Source organism: Pistacia vera, unplaced genomic scaffold (genome assembly GCF_008641045.1).
Source record: "Pistacia vera cultivar Batoury unplaced genomic scaffold, PisVer_v2 Contig373, whole genome shotgun sequence".
In the NCBI taxonomy this organism is placed as follows: domain Eukaryota; kingdom Viridiplantae; phylum Streptophyta; class Magnoliopsida; order Sapindales; family Anacardiaceae; genus Pistacia; species Pistacia vera.
The window spans coordinates 829,673-852,745 of NW_022196194.1; the positions used below are offsets into that span (position 1 = coordinate 829,673).

Sequence of the window (23,073 nt, forward strand, 5' to 3'; positions counted from 1 at the left end):
GACCGCATCAATAAGACATCAAAATGCATGCGCTGGAATCCATTGATGCAATCTCCAATAAAAGTTGTAGAGAACATAATTCCAATTTAGATTAGAAAGGTTACTTCAAAGATTTAAATTAAAATCAAAAGTCACCAACAGTGTTGTGCAGAAGATGGATCAAGCAGACTGTTTTTAGTCAGGGAAGTATGTTTCTGAGTATCCTGAGTAATGTAAAAGACAACCATCTCAGGAGAAATCGGTCTCTGAAGAATATCAGCTGAAAGCATAACAACAGGAAAGACAAAGCCATATTGTTGAATTATATAAAATTTCTCAAAATCTTTTAAAAATAAATATAAGTCCATACCTTTATCAGTTTCAACAATGAATTCCAGCGTTGCAGATAACGATTTATGTAGGTATCCCCGCATTACTCTACAGTATAATAATAAAATAGGATTCATTAATCGTCAATGTTTGGAAAACATTTATAGGGCATGAGATGGGAAAAAGTGAGGATCCCCCCAACGTCTCATTGCAAGGGTCCAAAGTGAAGTTTTTCACTGTGTGAGATAAATAACCCACCTGGATGCTAATATTCCTTCCATGGAAGGTCTCATAGAACCCTAATTTTTTCTCACGCTGCCTCAGATTTATGGAAAATGGTATCTGCAAAAAAAGCAAAAGTGTACACTGTAAAGGAAGGAAAGTTATTTGCAAATACTTAGGGAAACTAGAGGTGAGGAAAAAAACGTTCTGATACCTTGCAAAAGGAGGTTAGTCTATTGAAGTATAATAACAACTATAAGAATAGACATGGAATGAAAACAGGGAACAAGACTTAATTTTCATCCCAACAGAGAATAACAGAGAGAACTGTCTAATTTAAGAAAACAATTAGAAATGGAAAAAGCTAATTTGAAAAGACTAGGAAAATGAAGAGGTTTTTCACACAACAGAGGACAAACACAACTGCACAGAGAAAGCTAAAATGCTATTAACAGTTCTGAAATATTAGAGATTTATCTAAGTTTATAAACTAGCATCAGCTACAATTATAAGATTGTATAAACATCACTACAATTAGATTATTCTCAGTATGAATAAAACATCTGTACTTCTACAATTAGGAAATTTCTAATAGAAATTTACCTGTTGTGCCTGGACCAATCTTTCCAGAAGTTCTGATCTCAATGTTCTTCTTCTGTTTCCAAGTCACGAAAATATAAAACAACAGAAAGTGAAATAGCTTTAAGAATTTAAGAAGAATAAAAATAAAAGTATCCTACACAAACCACAAGCCAATAGTAAACTTGGACAAGGATGATTATGACTGTACACTCCAATTTTGTACTAACCAAACTTAGTAACAGTCAATAACCTGATGTTATAAGATATCACTATAAATCAGCCCACAGTCCAGCCACATAGAAGGTACAGAATAGGAGCAAGTTTGTCCAGTTCAATCATTATTACACATTTTACTACCCAAAAGTACTCCAGCTTAGACAGGAAAGTTTCAGTTGTTCAAGTTTGACCCGCAACATACAAAAGAAAAAAAAAAGAGTGAGCCACATAACAACACCAAATTTCCTAGATTAGAGCTTGCTTTAATGCTAATCACTCAGGATCAGAGTCTATTCCTACATCTCTAAGAGACCAAAGATAACCAACTCCAATCCAAAAGTTTCAGTAGTCCAAGCTTCCTTTCTCTCAAAATATAATAGATACAGGACCATTGAGAAGTCCTTAGTTTATCCAAGATTATAGGCCGGTGAGTCTGTGGTTGTAAGAAATTACTGAATTAATGTTAAAAAGAAGCTTCAACAAATTGAATGAAAATTCAAATTCACAGAAGCAAATTGTTGACAGTTGCTACAATCCTTGGACACATAAATAATGAAAATGGGTTGTGTAAAAATGGAATGATCGAAATTGCTTGGGAGATATTTCACAAATTGCCTCAGAAAGGCCTAATGCCAGACGTTATGACATATACCATCTTAATCAACGGGTTTTGTAAAGAGGGGAAACTACAAAAGGCGTATGATTTGTTATTTGATATGGAAAAAAAGGGTTGTGCTCCAAATGCTGTTACATTCAATACTCTTATGCGAGGCTTTTTGCAAAATAATGACGCAGCTAAAGTGGTTGAACTTCTTCACAAAATGAATGACAGAAATGTGATACCAGATGAATCAACATTGTCTACAGTTGTAGATCTGCTTGTAAAGCATGAAAATTATCGTGAATGTATGGAGTTGCTTCCTCAATTTTCTCTGCAAAAGTCAACAAGAAGCTGAAATGATAAAATATTGGTGCACTTGACTGTAAAAACCATCTTCAATGCTGTGAATGTATAGGATAGTATTTTCTCTTTTTATTTTCCATGTAGCATCCTTTGATCATAACTCTTCACGTATTTAAATCCTTTATATTATTTTTAAGTTTTTTTGTTTGCTTATTTCAATTTGTTGTTGCCCACCTGAATTCTGATTCCTTTAATTATCTTAAACTCTATGCAGTTTTGTACCAGGAACTTAATAAGTGTATTGTGTGAAAACTAATTAACGTTGAATAAGGTAGATTTGGTCACAAATTGATGATGAAAAAGCTGTTTCTCTCTTACATTTTTCACTCTTTTAACTTATGAATACTCTCCAAAAGCACCCTTTTGTTCTTAAAAGCACTTCCCTTGACCTTCAAGTAGAGCTTATGTTGCAGGTGCTTATCAATCTTTTGGAGCTCCCTGTACTTGAAAAGCAATTTCCTAAGCACTTGTTGTTCATTCCTGCAATTGCAAGTTTTCATTTATCATTAAACGTAAGCCTTATGTCACACTCTCCCCTTACCACAGTTGAGAACACTTGCATTTTCTGAAGCTTTAAACGCACCATTTTTTGTTTGTTTTGCAATAGAAAGTACTACAATTTGAAACGCAAAGCTTAGTATAAAATATAATTTAATGTTAAATATATACTATAGTATTAATGTTATTTAATATGGAATACTTAAACTATTGGATATCTATACTTGGGATGCAAGTGAAACTTGTTTTCTTTTCTTGGGGACAAAGTACGGTGATAATTTGATATTGAACAAATAAATATATAACAATAAATTCAGGTTGTATTATCGAATCGATAATGTTATTGACTCAATATAATCTTTGAAATCAAGTTTTTGATAGTGTTTCCCGTAACATTGTAAACAATAAGGTAAGGTTATGTACATTATCGACGTGGAGCTGAGTTGGAATGGAACCAAAATATGTTTATTTTTGCACTTAAAAAGATGCCTAAATAATTACCAATGATTTTTAACTGAAAACTAATTATTATCGGGTCAGGTCAATTATGGGATTATCCATGACCCGGCTCAAATTATCATCTCTACTTTCGGCCCATTATGGCCCAAATAAGATGTGTGAAAATGCTGAGTAGACAGATTAGAAACAAACTGATGATTTATATTTAGATAAAAATCAGATTTGAAAAAGACAGAAATGCCCCCGCTAATCTCTACCCTATTCCATTAAAAAAATATAACAGATCATTTGCTCAACTCCAGTCTTACCATTTTCAAAACTCAGACGAAGATGGCTGATCAGAGCGAGAAACCAGAGGTCTTTGAACTTAACAATGGATCCATGCATGTCAAAATCTCCAATTTTGGCGCCACAATCTTGTCGCTCTCTTTGCCTGACAAACAGGGTATTTATTTATTTATTTAAATTTACTACTCAGTCACTTTATTTTTGCTGATGGATGATATTTTTTTTCTTTTTGTAATTTTTTGAAGGAAATTTGGCTGATGTTGTTCTTGGATTCGATTCTATTGAACCATATGTGGTAAATTTTCTATCTTTTCTCAACCCCATTTGATTTTTTGTCATCTTTTTATGATCGGATGACTAATTCTGGGTACATTGATTAGATTGTGTAAACCCTTTGACTATTTTTTTTCCTAATGCGATTTTTCCATCCAAGGGTGTGTTTTTAACTATGCAGAAGTGTTGGGAGGTCAATGAAATTTGGAGATTTGTTCATGTTGGTAATTGTGAGGATAAAAGATATCGTATATATGCACTTTGTTTTTTTTAAATGAATAAGCTATTCTGGTTCTTGAGAGTTTATGAATCTACATATATATATATATATATGGGGAATTCAAGTTATTGTTTCTTCTGCATTCTGCCTATGATGAATTATGGTGTTATCAGAATGGTGCAGCACCTTTTTTTGGGTGCATAGTGGGTCGGGTTGCAAATCGAATCAAAGAGGGCAAATTTACTCTCGATGGGACGGAGTACACTTTGCCAATCAACAAGCCGCCGAACAGTCTCCATGGTATGAATTTGCTAGAGTCGTAGTGTTAGATTTTTCATTTTCTTATTTGATTGTGTGAAAATCTTGTGTTGTTTTAGGTCAGTATTAAAACTTTTGTAGTCCAGCAAAAGCTTTTCTTCTGTTTTCTGGCAGGTGGGAACTTTACCAGCACTTTTCCATATTGCTTTGTGGCATTAATATAGTAGCCACAGCACTTAGAGAAAATATAAACTGCAGAATATTGCATCTGTAACTCTACAAACCAGGCTACTAAAAGTTTGCTTTCCAACGAAGTGAAGAATTATCCTTATTATCAACTTGAAGAAGATACCCCATTCTTTTATCAACTTTATCAATATCAAGTTGTTGTTAAATTAATAAGTATACGCTCCTTGTCTGATCTAAGACACACAGACACTTATCCAACTGAAAAATGCCATTGCAAATCAATCGTTGGGAACTTATCTTAGAAGAACATAATAGTAGTGGCTTCTGAGGACTGGGCAGAATGTATTTTAATTTTTGCAAATTTATTTCCCTGATAAATTCTTCTGTCTTTTCTTTTCTTTAGGCGGTTTCAAGGGTTATGATAAAGTGATATGGAAGGTAGCAGAACAAAAGAATGGTGAAAACCCATCTATTACTTTTAAGTATCATAGTGACGATGGGGAAGAAGGTTCATTCTCTCTCTCTCTCTCTCTCTCTGGTTCTCCCTGTTCCCCTCTTCTCTCATTTTTCCATCTCTAATTCTTCTGTTTTGCCTGGTAATAGGTTACCCAGGAGATGTGTCTGTGACTGCAACTTACACACTTACTTCAAAAACAACGTTGAGACTTGACATGGAAGCAGTTCCGGAGAATAAGCCAACTCCAATCAGCTTAGCTCAACACACCTACTGGAACTTAGCAGGCCACAACTCTGGGAACGTACTTGAGCACTCAATTCAGATTTGGGGGCAGCACATTACTCCCGTAGATGAGAACACTGTCCCAACTGGTGAAATTAAGCCAGTCAAAGGAACCCCTTTTGATTTCACCTCTGAGAAGAAGATCGGTGTATCAATCCATGAAGTGGGTTTAGGGTATGACCACAACTATGTGCTTGATTGTGGGGAAGAGAAATCAGGGTTGAAGCATGCTGTAAAACTGAAGGACCCGGCATCCTCAAGGGTCCTTAACCTGTGGACCAATGCCCCTGGGATGCAGTTTTACACCGGGAACTATGTCGATGGAGTCGTCGGAAAAGGAGGTGCAGTTTATGGAAAGCATGCTGGTGTCTGCTTAGAGACGCAGGGATTTCCTAATGCCATAAACCAATATAACTTCCCATCTGTTGTGGTTCGACCAGGCGAGACATACAAACATTCAATGTTGTATGAGTTTTCGGTTGAGTGAAGTAGTATTCTCTTGAAGTGTCGATTTTGAAATAAAGGTCTGTTTTGGGTTTGCCAACGGTGAATAAGAGATTATTTTCAATGATCAAAACTTAAAATATCTAGTACACTGACATTTATGTGCATAAATAAACTTGGTGGACTTGGTAGAGATGGGTTGCCTATTATCAAAAATTAAAATTCCCAAGGGCCTAAGGGGTGTTTATTTTGAAAGTGTGACACGAGCTCTTTAGACTTCTGCAAAATTCTGATTCATTTCCAATATTTCTGATTGAAAAAGGGAAATGAAAAGCCTCTAGTTGACCTGGTTTGTAATAATTTGTTTTAATCACATCAAAATAAGGTCAATTTTAGTGCACACAACCAATTTCAAGTAGGAAGATTATCCTTAAAGGTCCTCTAGTTGACCTGGTTTGTAATAATTTGTTTGAATCACATCAAAATAAGGTCAATTTTAGTGCACGCAACCAATTTCAAGTAGGAAGATTATCCTTGAAGGTTTTTTATGATAATTTTTGCTTTTTTTTTTTTTTTTTTTTTCTTTTATTGTAGATTATCCTCAAATTTTGAAATTGTATCATGGATCTCTCTTTCGTTTATCAAATGTTATTAGATGGATCTTCAAAGTTCAAAAATTTGATCACAAATATCTTTTTGTCCTAACCCTATCACGCTGTTGATTTGTAAAATATTTTCTTATAAAACAAATTAGAGATGACCAAAGTTATCATTTAACTCATCTACTGTAAACTACAATATAGTATCAAACTTCAAAGATAGTTTATGATAAAAAGTATAAAAGTTGTTATCCAAATGATGAATTTGAAAAACTTAAAGGTAGTGTATGATAATCTCTCATTTCAAAGATCTTTTTTTCAGCAGTAGATGATTGTAATTAACAATGCAATATATAAAATCAAGTTCTTACAAACAAATTCTATATTTTATCAAACTAAAAAATACCAAAACCTATTACGTTCTTTTCTTGACATTCAGGATTCTAATACATTCAATTTTTGTATCGACTTACATGACGTTCCCATTTGTAATTTGGGAATTACATGCACATTGAAGTTTCAACACTCTTTCAGCTTACACACAAACTGCAATTCTGGACTCGAATTTCCAGAACAATGCACAACAGAAATGGATTTGCATCGTGCCCTTATGCCTGTTTAGGATGGTAGTTTTAATAAGTTTTATGAATAGATAGCTTTGACCTTGCTTAGCACACATCGTCTCACTTTGCTCGGACAAGTTCAAGCGGTAGAGTCTCCATGGCCAGCTGAAATTTGTGAAGTTTCAGTAGCTATAAGTAGTTTCCATCTATCGTAAATACTTTAAAGAATGCTTACCCAGAGTCTTGGAGTTGTAGGATCAGACTTTGTATGTAATTTGGCGAGCTCAGACTGAAAGGTGATAACTATGCAAATTTTGAACTCGATCGAAAATGGACTACAAATAACATTTACAAAGAAAACACCAACTCAAACCATTACAAATGTGGAGTTTGAATAATACCATTACTATGAGGAAATAAAAATTCTGATGATGATAACATGCAGAAGGTTAACATTTCACTAGCAGCCAATAGTAATAGAAACTATATAAAAGGCTTAGCAGAAAGAGTAACGTTAAACAGGAAAATAAAACCTAATCGCTAGCTTGACCTGAAAAACAGACATCTAATTAGCTATTGCTGCAGAACATCACATAAGTACTTCAAATTGAATGATGCTTTGTTGGTTTTCAGCTAAGTAGAAAATAGTAAGAAAGAATTCATCAAGTAGACAACACCAAATTAACTAAGGGTTTTCATTCATTCAGTAAATAAACACCAAATTATTTATGAAAACAAACAAGCATATAGAGGAAATATCTATGTCAAACTGTAACTTAACTAAAATAGTTGAACAAGTTGAAATATAGAGGATAAGAGAAAAAAAAAGGAGAGCCATATTATGTATTTCAGCTATCATTACAACATATAAGAATAATATCAAAGGATAAGTCCATGCTAAACTAGCAACTCACCCAGCAAAAACAGTTGGACAAGTCAGAAGACGGGGGAGTATCACATAGATAGGCAGAGTCATTTTACGACAAACATCTCCATCTGCTATCTAGTATACAATACAAAAACAAGGATGTCAAATAAACATTACATGAGTTAAAAAATTTCTGAAAAGACGTGGAATGTGGCAAACCTGTGTTGTCTGTATCAAGGATGTTTCAGTTACAATTTTTTCCCCTAGAAGAATTGACTCTACTTGGAGCAAGTGCAAGTCAATAGATTGAATAGGAACTGAAGATGCTTCTACGGTTAGCTCTCCATTGATAGGATCCACTAAAGAACATTGAGTTGACACTTTTCCTGTCACCTTAAAGCCACCTTTTTAACCATACATCTTGTCAGTTCCAGAATCATGTCATTATCATACAAACCCAATTCTAAAATTTCAGAAGACCGCATCAATAAGACATCAAAATGCATTGCAGCTGGAATTCCATATGATGCAATCTCCAATAAAAGTTGTAGAGAACATACATTCCAATTTATGATTAGAAAGGTTACTTCAAAGATTTAAATTAAAATCAAAAGTCACCAGACAGTGTATGTGCAGAAGATGGGATCAGAAGCAGACCTGTTTTTAGTTCAGGGAGTAACGGATGTTTCTGAGTATCCTGAGTAATGTAAAAGACAACCATCTCAGGAGAAATCGGTCTCTGAAGAATATCAGCTGAAAGCATAACAACAGGAAGGACAAAGCCCATATTGTTGAATTATATAAAAGATTTCTCAAAATCTTTTTAAAAAGTAAATATAAGTCCATACCTTTATCAGTTTCAACAATGAATTCCAGCGTTGCAGATAACGATTTATGTAGGTATCCCCGCATTACGTCTACAGTTATCAAATACTAACATAGGATTCATTAATCGTCAATGTTTGGTAAAACATTTATAGGGCATGAGATGGGAAAAAGTGAGGATTCCCCCGCAACTGTCTCATTGCAAGGGTCCAAAGTGAAGTTTTTCACCTGTGTGACATGAAATAACCTCACCTGGATGCTAATATTCCTTCCATGGAAGGTCTCATAGAACCTCTCTAAATTTTCTTCTCCACGCTGCCTCAGATTTATGGAAAATGGTATCTGCAAAATAAGCAAAATGTGTACACTGTAAAGGAAGGAATAGTTATTTTGCAAATACTTAAGGGAAACTAGAGGTGAGGAAAAAAACTGTTCTGATACCTTGCAAAAGGAGGTTAAAGTCTATTGAAGTATAATAACAACTATTAAGAATAGACATGGACTGAAAACAGAGGGAACAAGACTTAATTCTCATCCCAACAGAGAATTAACAGAGAGAACTGTCTAATTTAAGAAAACAATTAGAAATGGAAAAAGCTAATTTGAAAAGACTAGGAAAATGAAGAGGTTTTTCACACAACAGAGGACATACACAACTGCACAGAGAAAGCTAAAATGCTTATTAACAGTTCTGAAATATTAGAGATTTCATCTAAGTTTAATAAACTAGCATCAGCTACAATTATAAGATTGTATAAACATCACTACAATTAGATTATTCTCAGTATGAATAAAACATCTGTACTTCTACAATTAGGAAATTTCTAATAGAAATTCTACCTCTGTTGTGCCTGGACCAATCTTCCCAGAAGTTCTGATCTCAATGTTCTTCTTCCTGTTTCCAAGTCACGAAAATATAAAACAACAGAAAGATGAAATAGCTTTAAAGAATTTAAGAAGAATAAAAATAAAAGTTATCCTACACAAACACAAAGCCAATAGTAAACTTGGACAAGAATGATTATGACTGTAACACTCCAATTTTGTACTAACCAAACTTAGTAACAGTCAATAACCTGATGTTATAAGATATACACTATAAATCAGCCCACAGTCCAGCCACATAGAAAGGTACAGAATATGGAGCAAGTTTGCTCCAGTTCAATCATTATTACACATTTTTACTACCCAAAAGTACTCCAGCTTAGACAGGAAAGTTTCAGTTCTGTTCAAGTTTGACCAGCAACATACAAAAAGAAAAATAAAAGAGTGAAGCCACATCAATCAACACCAAATTTCCTAGATTAGAGCTTGCTTTAATGCTAATCCTACTCAGGATCAGAGTCTATTCCTACATCTCTAAGAGACCAAAGATAACCAACTCCAAATCCAAAAGTTTCAGTAGTCTCAAGCTTCCTTTCTCTCAAAAATATAATAGATACAGGACCATTGAGAAGTCCTTAAGTTTATCCAAGATCATAGGCCTGGTGAGTCTGATGGTTGTAAGAAATTACTGAATTAAAATGTTAAAAAGAAGCTTCAACAAATTGAATGAAAATTCAAATTCACAGAAGCAAATTGTTGACAGTTGCTACAATCCTTGGACACATAAATAATGAAAATTCAGAGTTTTCCAGTTGAAAGACCTCAGAAACCATGGTTAATAACAAAAGGGTGATCTGTAGTGAAACCATGATGCTGAAATCAACGATGACAGTCCTCGGAAACAACGCCTCATAAGCACACGTAACACACACGAAATGTAACTACTAGAACGTTAAAAAGGTTTGTGACAATTCGGCAATTTGCTACGCCTGATTAATTATGTGTCTTTGGTTTTCTTAAGGCTCTGGAAGCATGAAATTACCACTTCTAACTAGTTGGTTAGTTTCAGCGATGTAATCAAATCATAACATATACTGGAATTTTACAAGTGCTACTGGCAAACCATGAATGAAGCACAATTCAACAATAAAAAAAGAAACTTTGAACTTACACAATTGGAATAGGCTTCACAACACCATAGAAAGACTCGATGACACCAGCTGATCCTCCACGAACCTTCAAAAAACAACAGTGAATATCAAAATTAGCTTAGGCTCGGTTCCGTTTGGTTTCCGAGAAAATTAAACAGTGCAATTTTGAATACTCAAAGAAACGTAGCTGAAACTTTTCTAAAATGAAAGAAAGCCTACCTGCAAGTTGACCGATCCATTGAGGGTGAGGACAATCCCATAGTGAGAAATGGAGGAAGATGACCTTATTAAGATTTTGCCCTCCAGAAAATCCTGATATCGTATTACAGCAGCAGCATTATATAACTAAGCTTAAAAACTATAAATAAATTATTTTTTTTTTTAAAAAAAAAAAAAAAAAAAGAAGCGGAGATATAGAGAGAGGAAGAGCGCGTACAGATGGTTGATATATACGATTGAATCGGGAGAGCTTCAGCTCTATGCTGGGCATTTTCAACTGCGGAAGAAGATGAACTTTTTCAAATTCAGTTCTATATGGATTGAATTCTGACAATTTAGCCCTCTTTTAATTTTAGTAAAATCACCTTACAGTACAGATGGGGTTTTAAATCCTAACCACTCCCACTATTGTTTAAAAGATACAATAAGACCCCTGGAAACTTGTAACGAAAAGTCGAAAAGTAAACCAGGGGGTGTCTTTGAGATCTAAACAAACCTTGGAGGATTAAAAAATTTAAGTGACATTAACACGTGGCAAAATATAACTGGTCAGATGACAAAACTTTACGTGGCATTGAAATACCAAATCTACCCCTACCTGAACCTTCTTCTTCCCCAAAAATCCCCGATTTCAGCGGCACCCATCTTCTTCCTCCTTTTTCTTCTTCCACTTGAGCAGCCCTCCCCAAAAAAAAAAAAGGAAAAAATGCGACTCATCTCAAGAAAACTAATCTTTACTCTTCTGATTCTCACTCTGTATCCTCTTTCCCTCTACGCGCGGCCCTTCATTCTCGTCCTTTCACAGGACGACATCAAGGACACGCCGCCGTCTCCTCAGGATGACGACTCGGCCGACTGGGACGACTTCGGCGACTCTGAGACGGAGCCCGAGGAGAATCTCGATCCGGGTTCCTGGAACCCCATCTTCGAGCCTTCGATGGACCCGGACGCGCTGAATCGGAGCTACTATTCCACCGTCGCAAAGATGATGTCGGCTGTCAGTGACGGCGACGAGCGGAAGATGCGGGAGGCCACGGCCGAGATTGAAGCGGCGGCTGATGAAGGTGAACCACACGCTCGGTCGGTCTTGGCGTTTTTGTACGGAATGGGAATGATGCGAGAGCGGAACAAGGCCAAGGCTTTTATGTATCATCATTTTGCTGCTGAAGGTGGTAACATTCAATCGAAGATGGCTTTAGCATACACGTATTTGCGTCAAGATGTGAGGGGAATTCTTTGTGCCGTTCGAGTTTTTTTTTTTTTTTTCTTATGTTTTTTAAGCTTGTTCAAGCTCTAGAATTGAAATCAGAAAGAATTTGGATTGATTTTTTTGTGATGAACGATCTTTGTTTTGATAATTTTTCTTTGTGGTCGCAGATGCATGAGAATGCGGTTAAATTATATGCTGAATTAGCTGAGATAGCAGTGAATAGTTTTTTGATTTCAAAGGATTCACCGGTGATTGAACCAGTTAGGATTCATAATGGAGCTGAAGAGAATAAGGGGGCATTAAGGAAGTCTCGAGGGGAGGACGACGAGGCCTTTCAGATTTTAGAGTATCAGGCGCAGAAAGGGAATGTCGGGGCAATGTACAAAGTTGGGTTGTTTTATTACTTTGGATTGAGAGGATTGAGGCGTGATCGTGCCAAGGCATTGGCATGGTTTTCGAAGGCTGCGGATAGGGGTGAACCCCAGTCCATGGAATTTCTTGGAGAGATATATGCAAGAGGAGCTGGTGTTGAAAGGAACTACACTAAGGCACTTGAATGGCTGACACTTGCTTCTAGACAGAAGCTTTATTCGGCGTATAATGGAATGGGGTATTTGTATGTCAAGGGCTATGGAGTGGAAAAGAAGAACTACACCAAAGTATGTTCATTTGCTTCTGTAGTGATTTTTGTACATTTTGAGTTTTCTAGTGCATTTCTTTAGTGTCTGAGATAATTACTCTTGGGTTGGCTTCATATAAAATTGAATTTAGGAGTAACTAACCAAAAGAGATTTAATCCTACTAATAGCATCAGCAAATTTTTTTTCACTATTCTTGCTTGAATGTTAGTATCCTTTTTGCTCTCATCTATATTGATTAAGTTCTTTAAATTCTGTTAAGAGTTATTTGAAGAGTTTAGAATGAAAACCAATTCTTTGTACTACAGGCAAAAGAGTGCTTTGAGAAGGCAGCTGATAATGATGAGGCTAGCGGGCATTATAACCTTGGAGTAATGTACCTTAAAGGGGTTGGTGTAAAGAGAGATGTGAAGTTAGCATGCAAATACTTTTTTGTGGCTGCCAATGCAGCTCACCAGAAGGCATTTTACCAGTTGGCAAAAATGTTCCACACAGGCGTGGGGCTTAAGCAGAATCTACAAACGGTAAATTTAGTGCTATTGTGCATAATTTTATTTTGTTTCTAGATGAACTTTGTCTTCATACTTAAAGCATTTCTTGTTTTTGTGCCTTTTCTTTTAACTGTACCATATACAGTTTTCTCTTACTTTGAAACACTTGGGTTGGTGGCCTGCCCTAATAGCTTTTTGCAGTTGCTTGGGTCACTGACTTAGTTTAATGATAATTTGAGTCTCTTTCTCTCTCTTTGCATGGCTTCTTTGTGAGCATTACTTTTATATGGAGATAGGTTCTAAACTGTTAGACCTATTTTATTATGAAGTGCATGTACATCAGTATACCAACACATCTGAGCTTCACTTTTTAACAGGCTACTGCATTGTACAAACTAGTTGCGGAACGAGGACCATGGAATTCCTTGTCTAGATGGGCACTTGAATCATACTTGAAAGGTGATGTGGGTAAGGCATACTTCCTGTATGCAAGGATGGCTGAGCTAGGCTATGAGGTAGCACAAAGTAATGCTGCCTGGATCCTTGACAAATACGGAGAACGAAGCATGTGCATGGGAGAATCGGGCTTATGTACTGATGTGGAAAGACATCAATGTGCTCACTCTTTGTGGTGGCAAGCTTCTGAACAGGGTAATGAACATGCAGCTTTGCTGATTGGGGATGCATATTACTATGGTCGGGTAAGTGTCTAAACATAAATGACATGCTCTAGGTTCAGAGTTTTATATTCTTGCATCTGGTGCTTCCATAACTCTAATTTTGCCGTCATTTTCTAGGGAACTGAGAGGGATTATGAGCGTGCAGCAGAGGCTTACAAGCATGCCAACTCCCAAGCCAATGCACAGGCCATGTTCAATCTTGGATACATGCATGAGCATGGGCTGGGACTTCCACTCGATCTTCATCTTGCCAAACGTTACTATGATCAGGCCCTAGAGAATGATCCCGCTGCAAAGTTACCTGTTACACTTGCCCTCACAAGTTTGTGGATACGAAATAACTATGCTGACAGTTTCATGGTGATTCTCTTAGTCTCGTCTATTTGCTTGCTTTTTCCGAAATAGTAAAAAAGTTACACTAAAGCACACTTTCAGGTTATGCTCAGTTTAATTTGCTTGATAAGATCGGCTCTGGCCCAAGGCCATTAGTATTATGTGGTTCAACACATAAACTGCTTAGATTTAAATCTTGAAAAGTTTAATGGTTATTCTGTCTTCATAGATTTTGGAAAGGGAAAAAAGTTTGATATCTTACCAATATTAGATATCTGAGTGGATAAGATAGCAAAAGGGTTCTCCTTGCCTTCTATATGAGTAAATAGCAGATAAACCAAAGTCGTGTTACTGTTTATGATTTGCTTGTACTCCTACAGATTTTGAAATTCATTGAGTTCAATTTTGCTCTTATTAGTTTCATTTTCTGATGAACAGAATGTGCAGGTTTTCTTTTTTTTTTTTTTTTTTTTTTGCTTCTTTAAATTTTTTTTTTTCCTCAGAAGCTTCTTATTGATAAAAATAGTAAAAGATTCAGCCATATTTCATTTATCCTCGGGTCTCTTAACTGATATGCTATGTCTTAATTAGGTTCACATAATCGATTCATTGCCTGAAGTCTATCCAAAAGTGGAGGCATGGGTGGATAACGTCATCTTGGAAGAAGGAAATGCAACAATACTAACTCTCTTTCTCTGCCTTCTTACCGTCCTATATCTTCGTGATCGGCACCGTAGGAATGCAGTTCAGGCTGCTGGTGAGGTAGTATTGCCAAACCAGCACCATGAGCATGCGCCTCGGGCAATCCATTAATCGACAACAGAGGTAGTTTTGGGCCTTCCCAACCATGGAAACTTTCACATGATGTACAGAATGAAGGTTTTCTGTAGCTTTTAGGTAAAAAGAGCTTCTTACAGTGTACCATAGATAAGAAAACTTAAGCAAGGAGGAATAAGAAGTCTTCTTTTGGCAGGCGAAATCTGAAAGATAAACAATATTTTAACATAGATTTTGTTATAGGGGAATTTGTGTTGTAAAAGATACAACTTCTTGTGATTACTGATTAGTTGTTATTGTTTTCAATTATTTTATACCAAAAGCAATTTTTTGGCCTTTAGAATGATTGTATGCTAGATCAGGTCATAGCAGTTATTCTGCTGATTCTTTACGCTGATAAATTCATTTTTTTTATTTTTTTTTTTTTCAGCTCGAGGAACATTTAAGGATGAACATATTCTCATAAAAGATATATATATATAATTAAAAAAAAGACATAGAAGGCAAACATTTAACCATTAAGGCATTAACAAAATAAACCCTAAAGAAACTTGCCCCTGCAATTTCTTTATACAGAAAGTTACAACGATTCTTTTCAATGGCAATGTAAGTAATATATATACACAAACGCTACCATGATTTGTACAGATTGATTGGTTGTGCGTTGCTACATTATAAAGCAGCCTAGGTTCGACGAAAGTTAAAATTTATAACATTCACTCTTACGACAAAAAATGCACTTGTCATGAAAGCAGTTTTAACACTGACACTGATGATGATATGATCAAACCTTAATCCACGATTTTGGTCATAAAGATTCTGTAGTTTCTGCTTCCCCATTTGTCATTTTTGTCGATGTAATAAGACATCAGACAACACTGTACCCATGGCGGATTTCTGGGAGCGCTGTTATCTACCATGCCATCATCAGTTACTACCACTCCAAGCAGTTTGTTCAGCTTTCTTTGCACTATATCGATGGAGGGATAACCGTCAAATAATTTCTCCTGTTATGGATTAAATATTATAAAATTAAGAGACGCCTATTGAAATTGAGAAAAAAAAAAATTTGGAAACGCAGAACAAGACACTGAAATATGCAGTTTCAAAGCAAAGATTGTAAGGACTTCAGTTAATAGATGTCATTCGAAAAGGTAGGTTGGAAAAGAACTTGTAAGAGGAACCCGTGAGTGGCTCTGAGAAATGCCCGAAATGAGTATAAAGGAAAATTTATGAATGTATATGAAGTTAGGAGGTAAAGATGAGCTCACCCCATCTTCGGCATAAACAAAAGCTTGGATTCGTGCAGTTGGATCCTCTAGGGTGAGCCTCAACCCATAACTCCCACGATTACAGCGAAGATCCTCAGCTCGATAGGGAAATGCAGCAACAACTCGAACCATGCACCTGTATTTAGCGGTCACCTGTCGTCATGCATTAAGTGCCATTAGGCTGTATGTAGCCCTAAATCACTTCACGAAAGCAAAATGTTTTTCCATTTCAACAGGCTACAGCATGTATGTGCCAACAGAAATCCATGCCAATGAAATGATCTAGAAAGGCTTAAATCTCTTATCAATAAAACTTGCTGCCTCCTTACAAAAAGATTTCTGCTTCTGTTTGGGAAAGAGATTTTCTGTTAAATGGAACATTTCTCGACACAAACTTTGTCTACATACCTCTTCCTTTCTACCTTCTACACTATCTGTCTTTCACCTATCAGGAAATGACTTCTGTGCCCTTTTGCAAGTCATTTCCCACTGCCCATTATAAGGGGCTCCTTGAGCTGTTCCAAACTTTGCTAAGGAACTCAAACTCCTCATCCTTAAACTTCCCAAAGATTTGAATACTCTAAATCCAAAATAGTGGGAAATGAAAAACGCCAAATGTGAGGTGGTAATATACCATACACACACCCTTGTTCTGCAAAAGATTTTAAAGCTTTAACTTCTAGAGCTGCATTAATATGCATCAAATGTTTCCATGACAGCAAACAATTTAGATGAAGGTTTACTGACAGTGAAGAACTAGCAAGGTGAGCTAAGTGAGCTAAAATGAGAGCTAATTTTGAAACCAATATACAGAAAAACATAACATAGAGTCAGTGGAAAACAAGTCAATTGACAGCCAAGGACCAAGGAGATAGTTTAAGAAAGACGAGAATTAGTATACAGCATAATCATGTTTGTCTTCAAATTTTGACCGTCAAAGAACCTGTCTTCCATAGCAAAGTTCAAAATAACAAAGAAAAAGAAAACACCTCCTTTTACATCTATCATGGATATAAGTAGAAAGATAAAGAAAATTATTTCTGAAATATTAAGAGGGAAAAAAAAACTTTATACAAGATATGATACCTCTGAATGCGTGAGAACATCCATCAATGTAACAAATGGCACACGTTTATTACAGTCAAGCTCTGATAAAACAAAGAAAGACATAGTTAAACATCATCATGATAACAGAGGTTTTGGGTATAGAGATTAGTTTCCAGGAGACTGAATCAGCCAAACAACCAAGAAGTTCAAAATTCAAATAGACAGAGAATGTAATCATTAATAAAACAAAAATCTGAAACCTGTAACTCCTGAAGTCCAAGGAAAGCACCAGTATGGCAACCGGGGATATGTCATTGACATTCGCTTACCAAAAGACCTGAGTAATATAAACATGATACCAAATATAAAACAATAATTATTATATCAAACTTATACATGTCAGTAATAAGGACATTTGTGAAACAAATAGTCAAGTACAATAAACCTTTGTCGCTCCAATATGAGACAGTCCTCATCTGGCAAATAACTTAGCCTTGTGAAGTGTGTCAACACACCACACCATAACCCTGCATTCACTTTGCAATGCACGTTTAACATTTTTACCCATTTAAAGGTGTTTAGCAAGTGAAGGATATGCTTTTCAATGTCTTTGTCTATGATCAATCTCAAGATACTTCCAACGGCGGGAAATGAACACAATATATCTTTTGATAAAGGAAAGGGCTCCAATTGTAATGGAAGCTCGTGCTCCATTTCATCTTCTAGCCTAAGGTTCATAGTTAACAACATAAAACAAGCTTTCAGAAAATATTCAAAATTTAATACCAAAGATACAAATTAATTATAAAGCAACCACCATTCTAACTGACATTTGTAGTCAAGAAAGTAGCTTTTGAAAGAGTTCGTTGATGAATTAACTTATTTTGTAAGAAGACCCAAAAAAAATCTACTAAGAACGAGGATGGATGTATCATTTTCACAATTAAGATAACTATTCACCAAAATGTTGAAAAGAAAAGATTAGATAATAGTTATGCTACATATTTATGTAGTGCAAGTCAAATCACAATGGGATTTCACGTATTTTCAGGAGTGGATAAAAAAGAGAAAAATGTAAACATTGCGAACCTAATTTTAGGTTTTCTTAACAGAGCAATAAGTTGAAGTCATTTTTATAAGTTCAGGATTAATAACCCTAGAAACCAAAAATTAGGATTGTAAGAAAAGTGAAAATTTGGAAAATTAAATTATTATAAGAATAGTCACTCCTCTTCCCAATCCCTCTCTTTCTGAAACCCAACTTGGGTTCGATCTATCTATTCCTCGTATTGCCCATTTTCCCTCCCCTAAATCCCCTCCTTACCTCATATTCTCCTTTTAATTTCTTTCAATAAGCCCTAAACTTTAAGTTTATAAAACAAATTCTAATAGCAACTATTGTAATTGAGTATGTGAGTTTTACGCATGCACAATTCATATACATTAAAAATATGGTAAATAAGTGACTATTAAAACTGGAAAAATAACTTATATCAACTCACTTTGAATGAATACAGACAGGCCAAGTATCAGTTCCATCCCAAACAAAGGCCATCCACTCACTCTTCGCAACTTCACAAACATGAAGTATCTTAATGTGGCAAAAAGAAATTGGAACAAAACTGATCAGTAGTTTGCATTAAACAAAAATGAAATATAACAGACTTAGCACGAAACTTTTCCAATCAAATAAATCAGATTAAATTCTTGACAACTGATTAACTGGATATAAGGATAAAAAAATATGATTGAACCACCTTGCAAACCAAATTACTGCTCTGACCTTCCTTGATTTCTTTTAACAACGTGAAGTTTAAAAAATCTATCAAGCACAAAAAGTTTGAAACATGTTATCAGAATATGAAGCATGATCTGAAACTTAGCAGCAGGGCACTATGACAAGAAAACAAGGGCATTAGAAAATAAGTATCAGACATCAATAATGCAAGTACTAATTCTAGTTAATATTATAAATACCATAGCCATTGGTAGTTGCGGTATAGATACACATGGGCATTATATGTCAATAATGCATGTACCAATTCTTTTATTTTTTGAAGCACAATTAACTACATGGAAAACGTTATTTTTCCAGAATTTCATTGAAAAGGCATCCAGGACACAGTACTGAATTCCTCAACTAAAATCACAAATAATTCTCTTATTTAAATCAACTGATAGCTTTAATTTCGTTAGCATCTTCATATTATAGCATTTAACATATAGCTTGCTGGTGGAAATATCAATATGATTAAAAATGAAATCATTGTCCATTAATACATATTGTCGTGCGAACCTTCCTTAAGTTGAAAACTGTGAAACCATTTTCTCAAGCCTGCTATAAGCTTCTTGTCGAACTCTCTTGGGTGAAATCTTACGGAAACTTGGTAAGGAAGGATGTCTTCACCATCCTTCCTTTCATACAAAGCAAAGGAAGAAAACTTCTTGTAGAACAAAGCATATGCTTGGCCGTCATCAGTTTTCATCTGCAGAATTATATCTGCCCACTTAAAGCATTCTAGCCAAAATTTATTTTTCCAAGAAAAATACACAAAAAAAAAAAAAGATTGCTATATGGATTGACAGTGACCATACAAACCAATATGATATTTAATCTAATGCGCAATATACTGCAAAATGCATGTTGAAATTAATCAGTAATGTTCACAATAATAATATTAACAATACCCATAGAACAACAGAATCTGCCTATGTCATAACCAACAAAGTCCTTAAAGCTTCATTGCCTAAAATTATCCACTTTTTGTCTTCAATGTAGCATATAGCTAACATTTAACATCAATTTTAATCTCAAATTTGGGAATATTCTTCACTAATCGTCTTCCCCTGACAGTTTTATGGTTGGTATAAATAGCAATTTAAAGTAAGTTTAAGGTTTTCGCTCTTTCCTATTGCTTTATTGCCTTTTCCCCTTCTCTTTGTTCATCTTTCACCAACAAATGCTCTAAGAATTTCATCAAAGTATTGATTGTTCCCAACATGAAAATGAAATAGGATCTGATGAAACTCACAACATGTGGAGAACATGTTCCAAAATGTATCTCAATACTAACATTAAAAGAAGCAAAGCCTAGAAAAGCGCTGGGAAAGTTATATTCCAATAGAAAGTAAGTCAGTATCAGATCATACCATGACATTAGAAAGCAGAATAATGTCCCCAATAGAAGCAATACGAGGTAGCTTTTCCACAGTGTCAGTGGAAAAATTAACTGGAATCCCAGCTTCATTATATGATTCATCAATTATTGTTAGTGCATAAAAGCTATCTGCAAATAATACATATATACTTGGTGAAAAACTAAGATGACACAAATCCAAGGTTCCAAACTCAGCAGTAGAGCAACCAGTGCTTAGTTAAAGCATATATAATAAGTTTGTTCGGTAAGACTAGTCCAAGTACAGTTTTGCAGAAGGCATTTTTATTAATAAAAGTTTTTACGAGTAGAACTGTTCGCAAAAGTTGTTGGTCTCAGCAATCAAATCATAGAAAAGAATGTTTTGGGCATTGTATAATTCTCTTTACAATTTGATACATTCACTTCTCATAAAAGCCCAAAATTGACCCATCTAAACTACCAGCAAGTAAAATTTGGAACAAAAAAGACAAAACCTCTTTTGACCATTTCAGAAATCGACTCAAACATAAGATACTACATCGCGATGTACATATGTCCTTATCAACAAATATCTATATTTTTTTTGCACAAATAATAATTGTTTTCAAGAAGAAACAGATCTTACACATCAATTGTTGTGATATTTAAAGCTTTTAAATCTTTTTTTTCCCCGTAACACAATGAAATCATCAAAACTCAACAAACTCAAGAGAAGCCAGCATCAACCAAGCAAGAATACTAACCCAATATCACTTAGGGGCGTTTGGTTGACGGTAATGTAAGATTATTGGGATAATGTCATCTTATATTATTTGATTACCACGTTTGGTTGTCAAATAATATAAGATTCCGGTAATCTTCAAATATCAATAGTAGTTACTATTAGTAATATTGAAGGTAATCTGATTATCTCCGTTTTCTTAGGTATTCTAAGATTATCAGGGTTATCTTTTTTTGTTATAATTTTATCTTTTATTAATAAAAATTTTAGACAATAATGCCCTCATTTTAAAATAAATTTACATTAATATCCTATTTTAATTTTACCCTTATTTAACTAAAATTTTGGACAATAATATCCTTATATTTAAAACAATTTACAGACCACCACTGCCACTTAGCCACCACCACCACTGTCACCCAACGACCACCGTCGACAGTGGCCAACCACTACGGATCGTCGTCGATAAGTCATCAGAGTCCCTAAAAAAGAATGAGATTCGGTGGGAGGCTCCAGGAGGCTTCGATATGGCCGTTTCTAGCCATATTGATGGTTGAAAAAGGCCATATCGGGCCAGATCTGGCTGAAAATGACCGGAACATTTTCGGCCAAATCTGGCTTGATATGGCCGTTTTTGGCCATCAATATGGCTAGAAATGGCCATATCAGAGCCTCTTAGTCACGGTGAGCCTTTCATGGGGAATTTCGGAGCTTTCAGCTGTGCTTTGCGGTGGCGGTAGGAGGTGGGGGTGATTTTGTAATAAATTAAAATTTTATATAAACAGGGTATTTTAACTAAATCTGAAATAATGGAGGTTAAAAGAAATTATTCAAAAATTAATAATAAAAATAATATTATATTAATATTTAAAAATGAGACAATCACCAATCTATTTCCCATAATCAAACATATTAATATAACATACCCACCAACTAATCAAACATATTTTCCAAAAAATTTTCAATAATCTTCCAAAATAATTTAACATTCCTAATAATCTAACATTTTTGAACCAAATCCCTCTTAATACACTCGCATTATCTTTTCAACTGCTAAAATTTATTTATACTTAAAAGACAGGAGACGGAGACCTAAAACAGCCAAGCAAGTAACCTTAAGAAAAATTATTGTTTAGAATTAGGAAAAAAAAAACTTCAGAAAAATCATTCAAACGTAAATAAATCAAATCAACTGGCTCAGCACGTACACCTTACAGAAGCATTAATCATTCTACTACCAAACAATTAGTGGCAGCCGTAAGTCCGGCCTTTTTGTCATCACAGCCAGCCAAAAACATTCGTTTTCGAAACACTCATAGTTAAGTTAAAAATGAACAAAAATTGAACTAACTAGAAGGATTTCAAGAGATGATTAGTGATTACCGGAGCCTTGGTCTTCCTTACGGCAACCAACCTCCAGAATAACGCCGATTAAGCTAACTTTTTTATTTATACAAAGAACGGCATCGTTTAGCTTCAGAAACCTATACTCGTCTCTATCGTCCATCACTTTCTGCGTCTATTAAAAATTAGGGTTTGGCGAGAGGTTTTCGGGGGGAACAATGAAGGAGACGTTTGGGCTTTTGAATTAAATAAAAGAGCATTCGAAATTTTGAATTAAAAATATAAACCGGCAGAATATCACAGTCCCTCAGGTTATCCAAAATTACAAGACGCCCCTTCAGGTTTTCGAAATATATTTTATTACTATTTTTTGTGATTCCAAAATAATTTTAATCTACAAAAATAGGATTTAGAAATTTAGTTATATGTAACAATAATAAACTTTGAATTATTCATAAACAAATATGTTGGTGTCAAAATCTCACATCGGTTATAAGACGGAGGCCTTAGTCGCTTATATAGCACAAAAACACACTCACTATCCAGAGATGCTTTTTCAAGACAAAACTGTGCCGGCCTTAAAACCCAAAGTGGATAATACCTTTACGAACTCACCTACCATATGTGTGGATCTAGCATATATCAACAAAATATATGGAGGAAAATAAGATCCTAAATACATTTGGGAACAAGTTTTTCGTTGGTTCGCCCAA

At 35.1% G+C, this 23,073-nt stretch overlaps 4 protein-coding genes and 1 non-coding gene across 6 annotated transcripts in view; 2 read left to right on the top strand and 3 right to left on the bottom strand.

The window, feature by feature from the left end:
• Nucleotides 1-3,534: 3,534 nt before the first annotated feature.
• Nucleotides 3,535-5,818, top strand: LOC116140475 (aldose 1-epimerase-like). Its single transcript, XM_031426103.1, has 5 exons — nucleotides 3,535-3,695; nucleotides 3,784-3,833; nucleotides 4,205-4,331; nucleotides 4,882-4,986; nucleotides 5,082-5,818. The coding sequence occupies exons 1-5, from the start codon at nucleotides 3,581-3,583 to the stop codon at nucleotides 5,702-5,704; spliced, it is 1,020 nt and encodes a 339-aa protein (XP_031281963.1). The 5' UTR covers nucleotides 3,535-3,580; the 3' UTR covers nucleotides 5,705-5,818.
• A 976-nt stretch (nucleotides 5,819-6,794) lies between these two features.
• On the bottom strand, nucleotides 6,795-11,036 carry LOC116140482 (vacuolar protein sorting-associated protein 26C-like). The gene is made up of 11 exons (XM_031426108.1): nucleotides 10,929-11,036; nucleotides 10,712-10,804; nucleotides 10,513-10,577; nucleotides 9,357-9,411; nucleotides 8,769-8,858; nucleotides 8,540-8,624; nucleotides 8,349-8,444; nucleotides 7,911-8,095; nucleotides 7,738-7,826; nucleotides 7,059-7,158; nucleotides 6,795-6,988 (listed from the first exon to the last, which is right to left on the bottom strand). The coding sequence occupies exons 1-11, from the start codon at nucleotides 10,980-10,982 to the stop codon at nucleotides 6,944-6,946; spliced, it is 957 nt and encodes a 318-aa protein (XP_031281968.1). The 5' UTR covers nucleotides 10,983-11,036; the 3' UTR covers nucleotides 6,795-6,943.
• Nucleotides 11,037-11,404: 368 nt separating this feature from the next.
• Nucleotides 11,405-15,149, top strand: LOC116140545 (ERAD-associated E3 ubiquitin-protein ligase component HRD3A). Its single transcript, XM_031426168.1, has 6 exons — nucleotides 11,405-11,933; nucleotides 12,089-12,580; nucleotides 12,868-13,083; nucleotides 13,428-13,751; nucleotides 13,848-14,090; nucleotides 14,655-15,149. The coding sequence occupies exons 1-6, from the start codon at nucleotides 11,418-11,420 to the stop codon at nucleotides 14,874-14,876; spliced, it is 2,013 nt and encodes a 670-aa protein (XP_031282028.1). The 5' UTR covers nucleotides 11,405-11,417; the 3' UTR covers nucleotides 14,877-15,149.
• A 220-nt stretch (nucleotides 15,150-15,369) lies between these two features.
• LOC116140458 (protection of telomeres protein 1b-like) overlaps nucleotides 15,370-23,073 on the bottom strand; it is a 93,795-nt gene continuing 86,091 nt past the window's right edge. Inside the window, exons 1-10 of one of the 2 annotated variants that reach the window (XM_031426080.1) lie at nucleotides 22,400-22,556; nucleotides 20,309-20,445; nucleotides 19,455-19,644; nucleotides 18,916-18,980; nucleotides 18,661-18,749; nucleotides 17,604-17,885; nucleotides 17,419-17,495; nucleotides 17,198-17,259; nucleotides 16,112-16,264; nucleotides 15,370-15,847 (exon numbers count right to left, since the gene is read on the bottom strand). In XM_031426080.1, coding sequence (XP_031281940.1) covers nucleotides 15,632-15,847; nucleotides 16,112-16,264; nucleotides 17,198-17,259; nucleotides 17,419-17,495; nucleotides 17,604-17,885; nucleotides 18,661-18,749; nucleotides 18,916-18,980; nucleotides 19,455-19,644; nucleotides 20,309-20,445; nucleotides 22,400-22,523 — 1,395 coding nt within the window. In that variant the 5' untranslated portion in view covers nucleotides 22,524-22,556 and the 3' untranslated portion in view covers nucleotides 15,370-15,631. Of the gene's footprint in view, nucleotides 15,848-16,111; nucleotides 16,265-17,197; nucleotides 17,260-17,418; nucleotides 17,496-17,603; nucleotides 17,886-18,660; nucleotides 18,750-18,915; nucleotides 18,981-19,454; nucleotides 19,645-20,308; nucleotides 20,446-22,399; nucleotides 22,557-23,073 lie in introns of those variants that run through there. The other variant, XM_031426079.1, reaches the window with a different exon arrangement.
• LOC116140559 lies at nucleotides 22,209-22,303 on the bottom strand. Its single transcript, XR_004129648.1, has one exon. It is a non-coding gene; the product is annotated as a small nucleolar RNA snoR113 (small nucleolar RNA).

Coding starts and splice junctions, on each gene's coding strand:
- LOC116140475 (XM_031426103.1), top strand. CDS start 3,581: ATGGCTGATCAGAGCGAGAAACCAGAGGTCTTTGAACTTAACAATGGA. Junction 3,696..3,783: donor CTCTTTGCCTGACAAACAGG/GTATTTATTTAT, acceptor AATTTTTTGAAG/GAAATTTGGCTGATGTTGTT. Junction 4,987..5,081: donor TAGTGACGATGGGGAAGAAG/GTTCATTCTCTC, acceptor GCCTGGTAATAG/GTTACCCAGGAGATGTGTCT.
- LOC116140482 (XM_031426108.1), bottom strand. CDS start 10,982: ATGCCCAGCATAGAGCTGAAGCTCTCCCGATTCAATCGTATATATCAA. Junction 10,578..10,711: donor ATGGATCGGTCAACTTGCAG/GTAGGCTTTCTT, acceptor TGTTTTTTGAAG/GTTCGTGGAGGATCAGCTGG. Junction 6,989..7,058: donor CTACAACTCCAAGACTCTGG/GTAAGCATTCTT, acceptor CACAAATTTCAG/CTGGCCATGGAGACTCTACC.
- LOC116140545 (XM_031426168.1), top strand. CDS start 11,418: ATGCGACTCATCTCAAGAAAACTAATCTTTACTCTTCTGATTCTCACT. Junction 12,581..12,867: donor AAAAGAAGAACTACACCAAA/GTATGTTCATTT, acceptor TTTGTACTACAG/GCAAAAGAGTGCTTTGAGAA. Junction 14,091..14,654: donor ACTATGCTGACAGTTTCATG/GTGATTCTCTTA, acceptor TGTCTTAATTAG/GTTCACATAATCGATTCATT.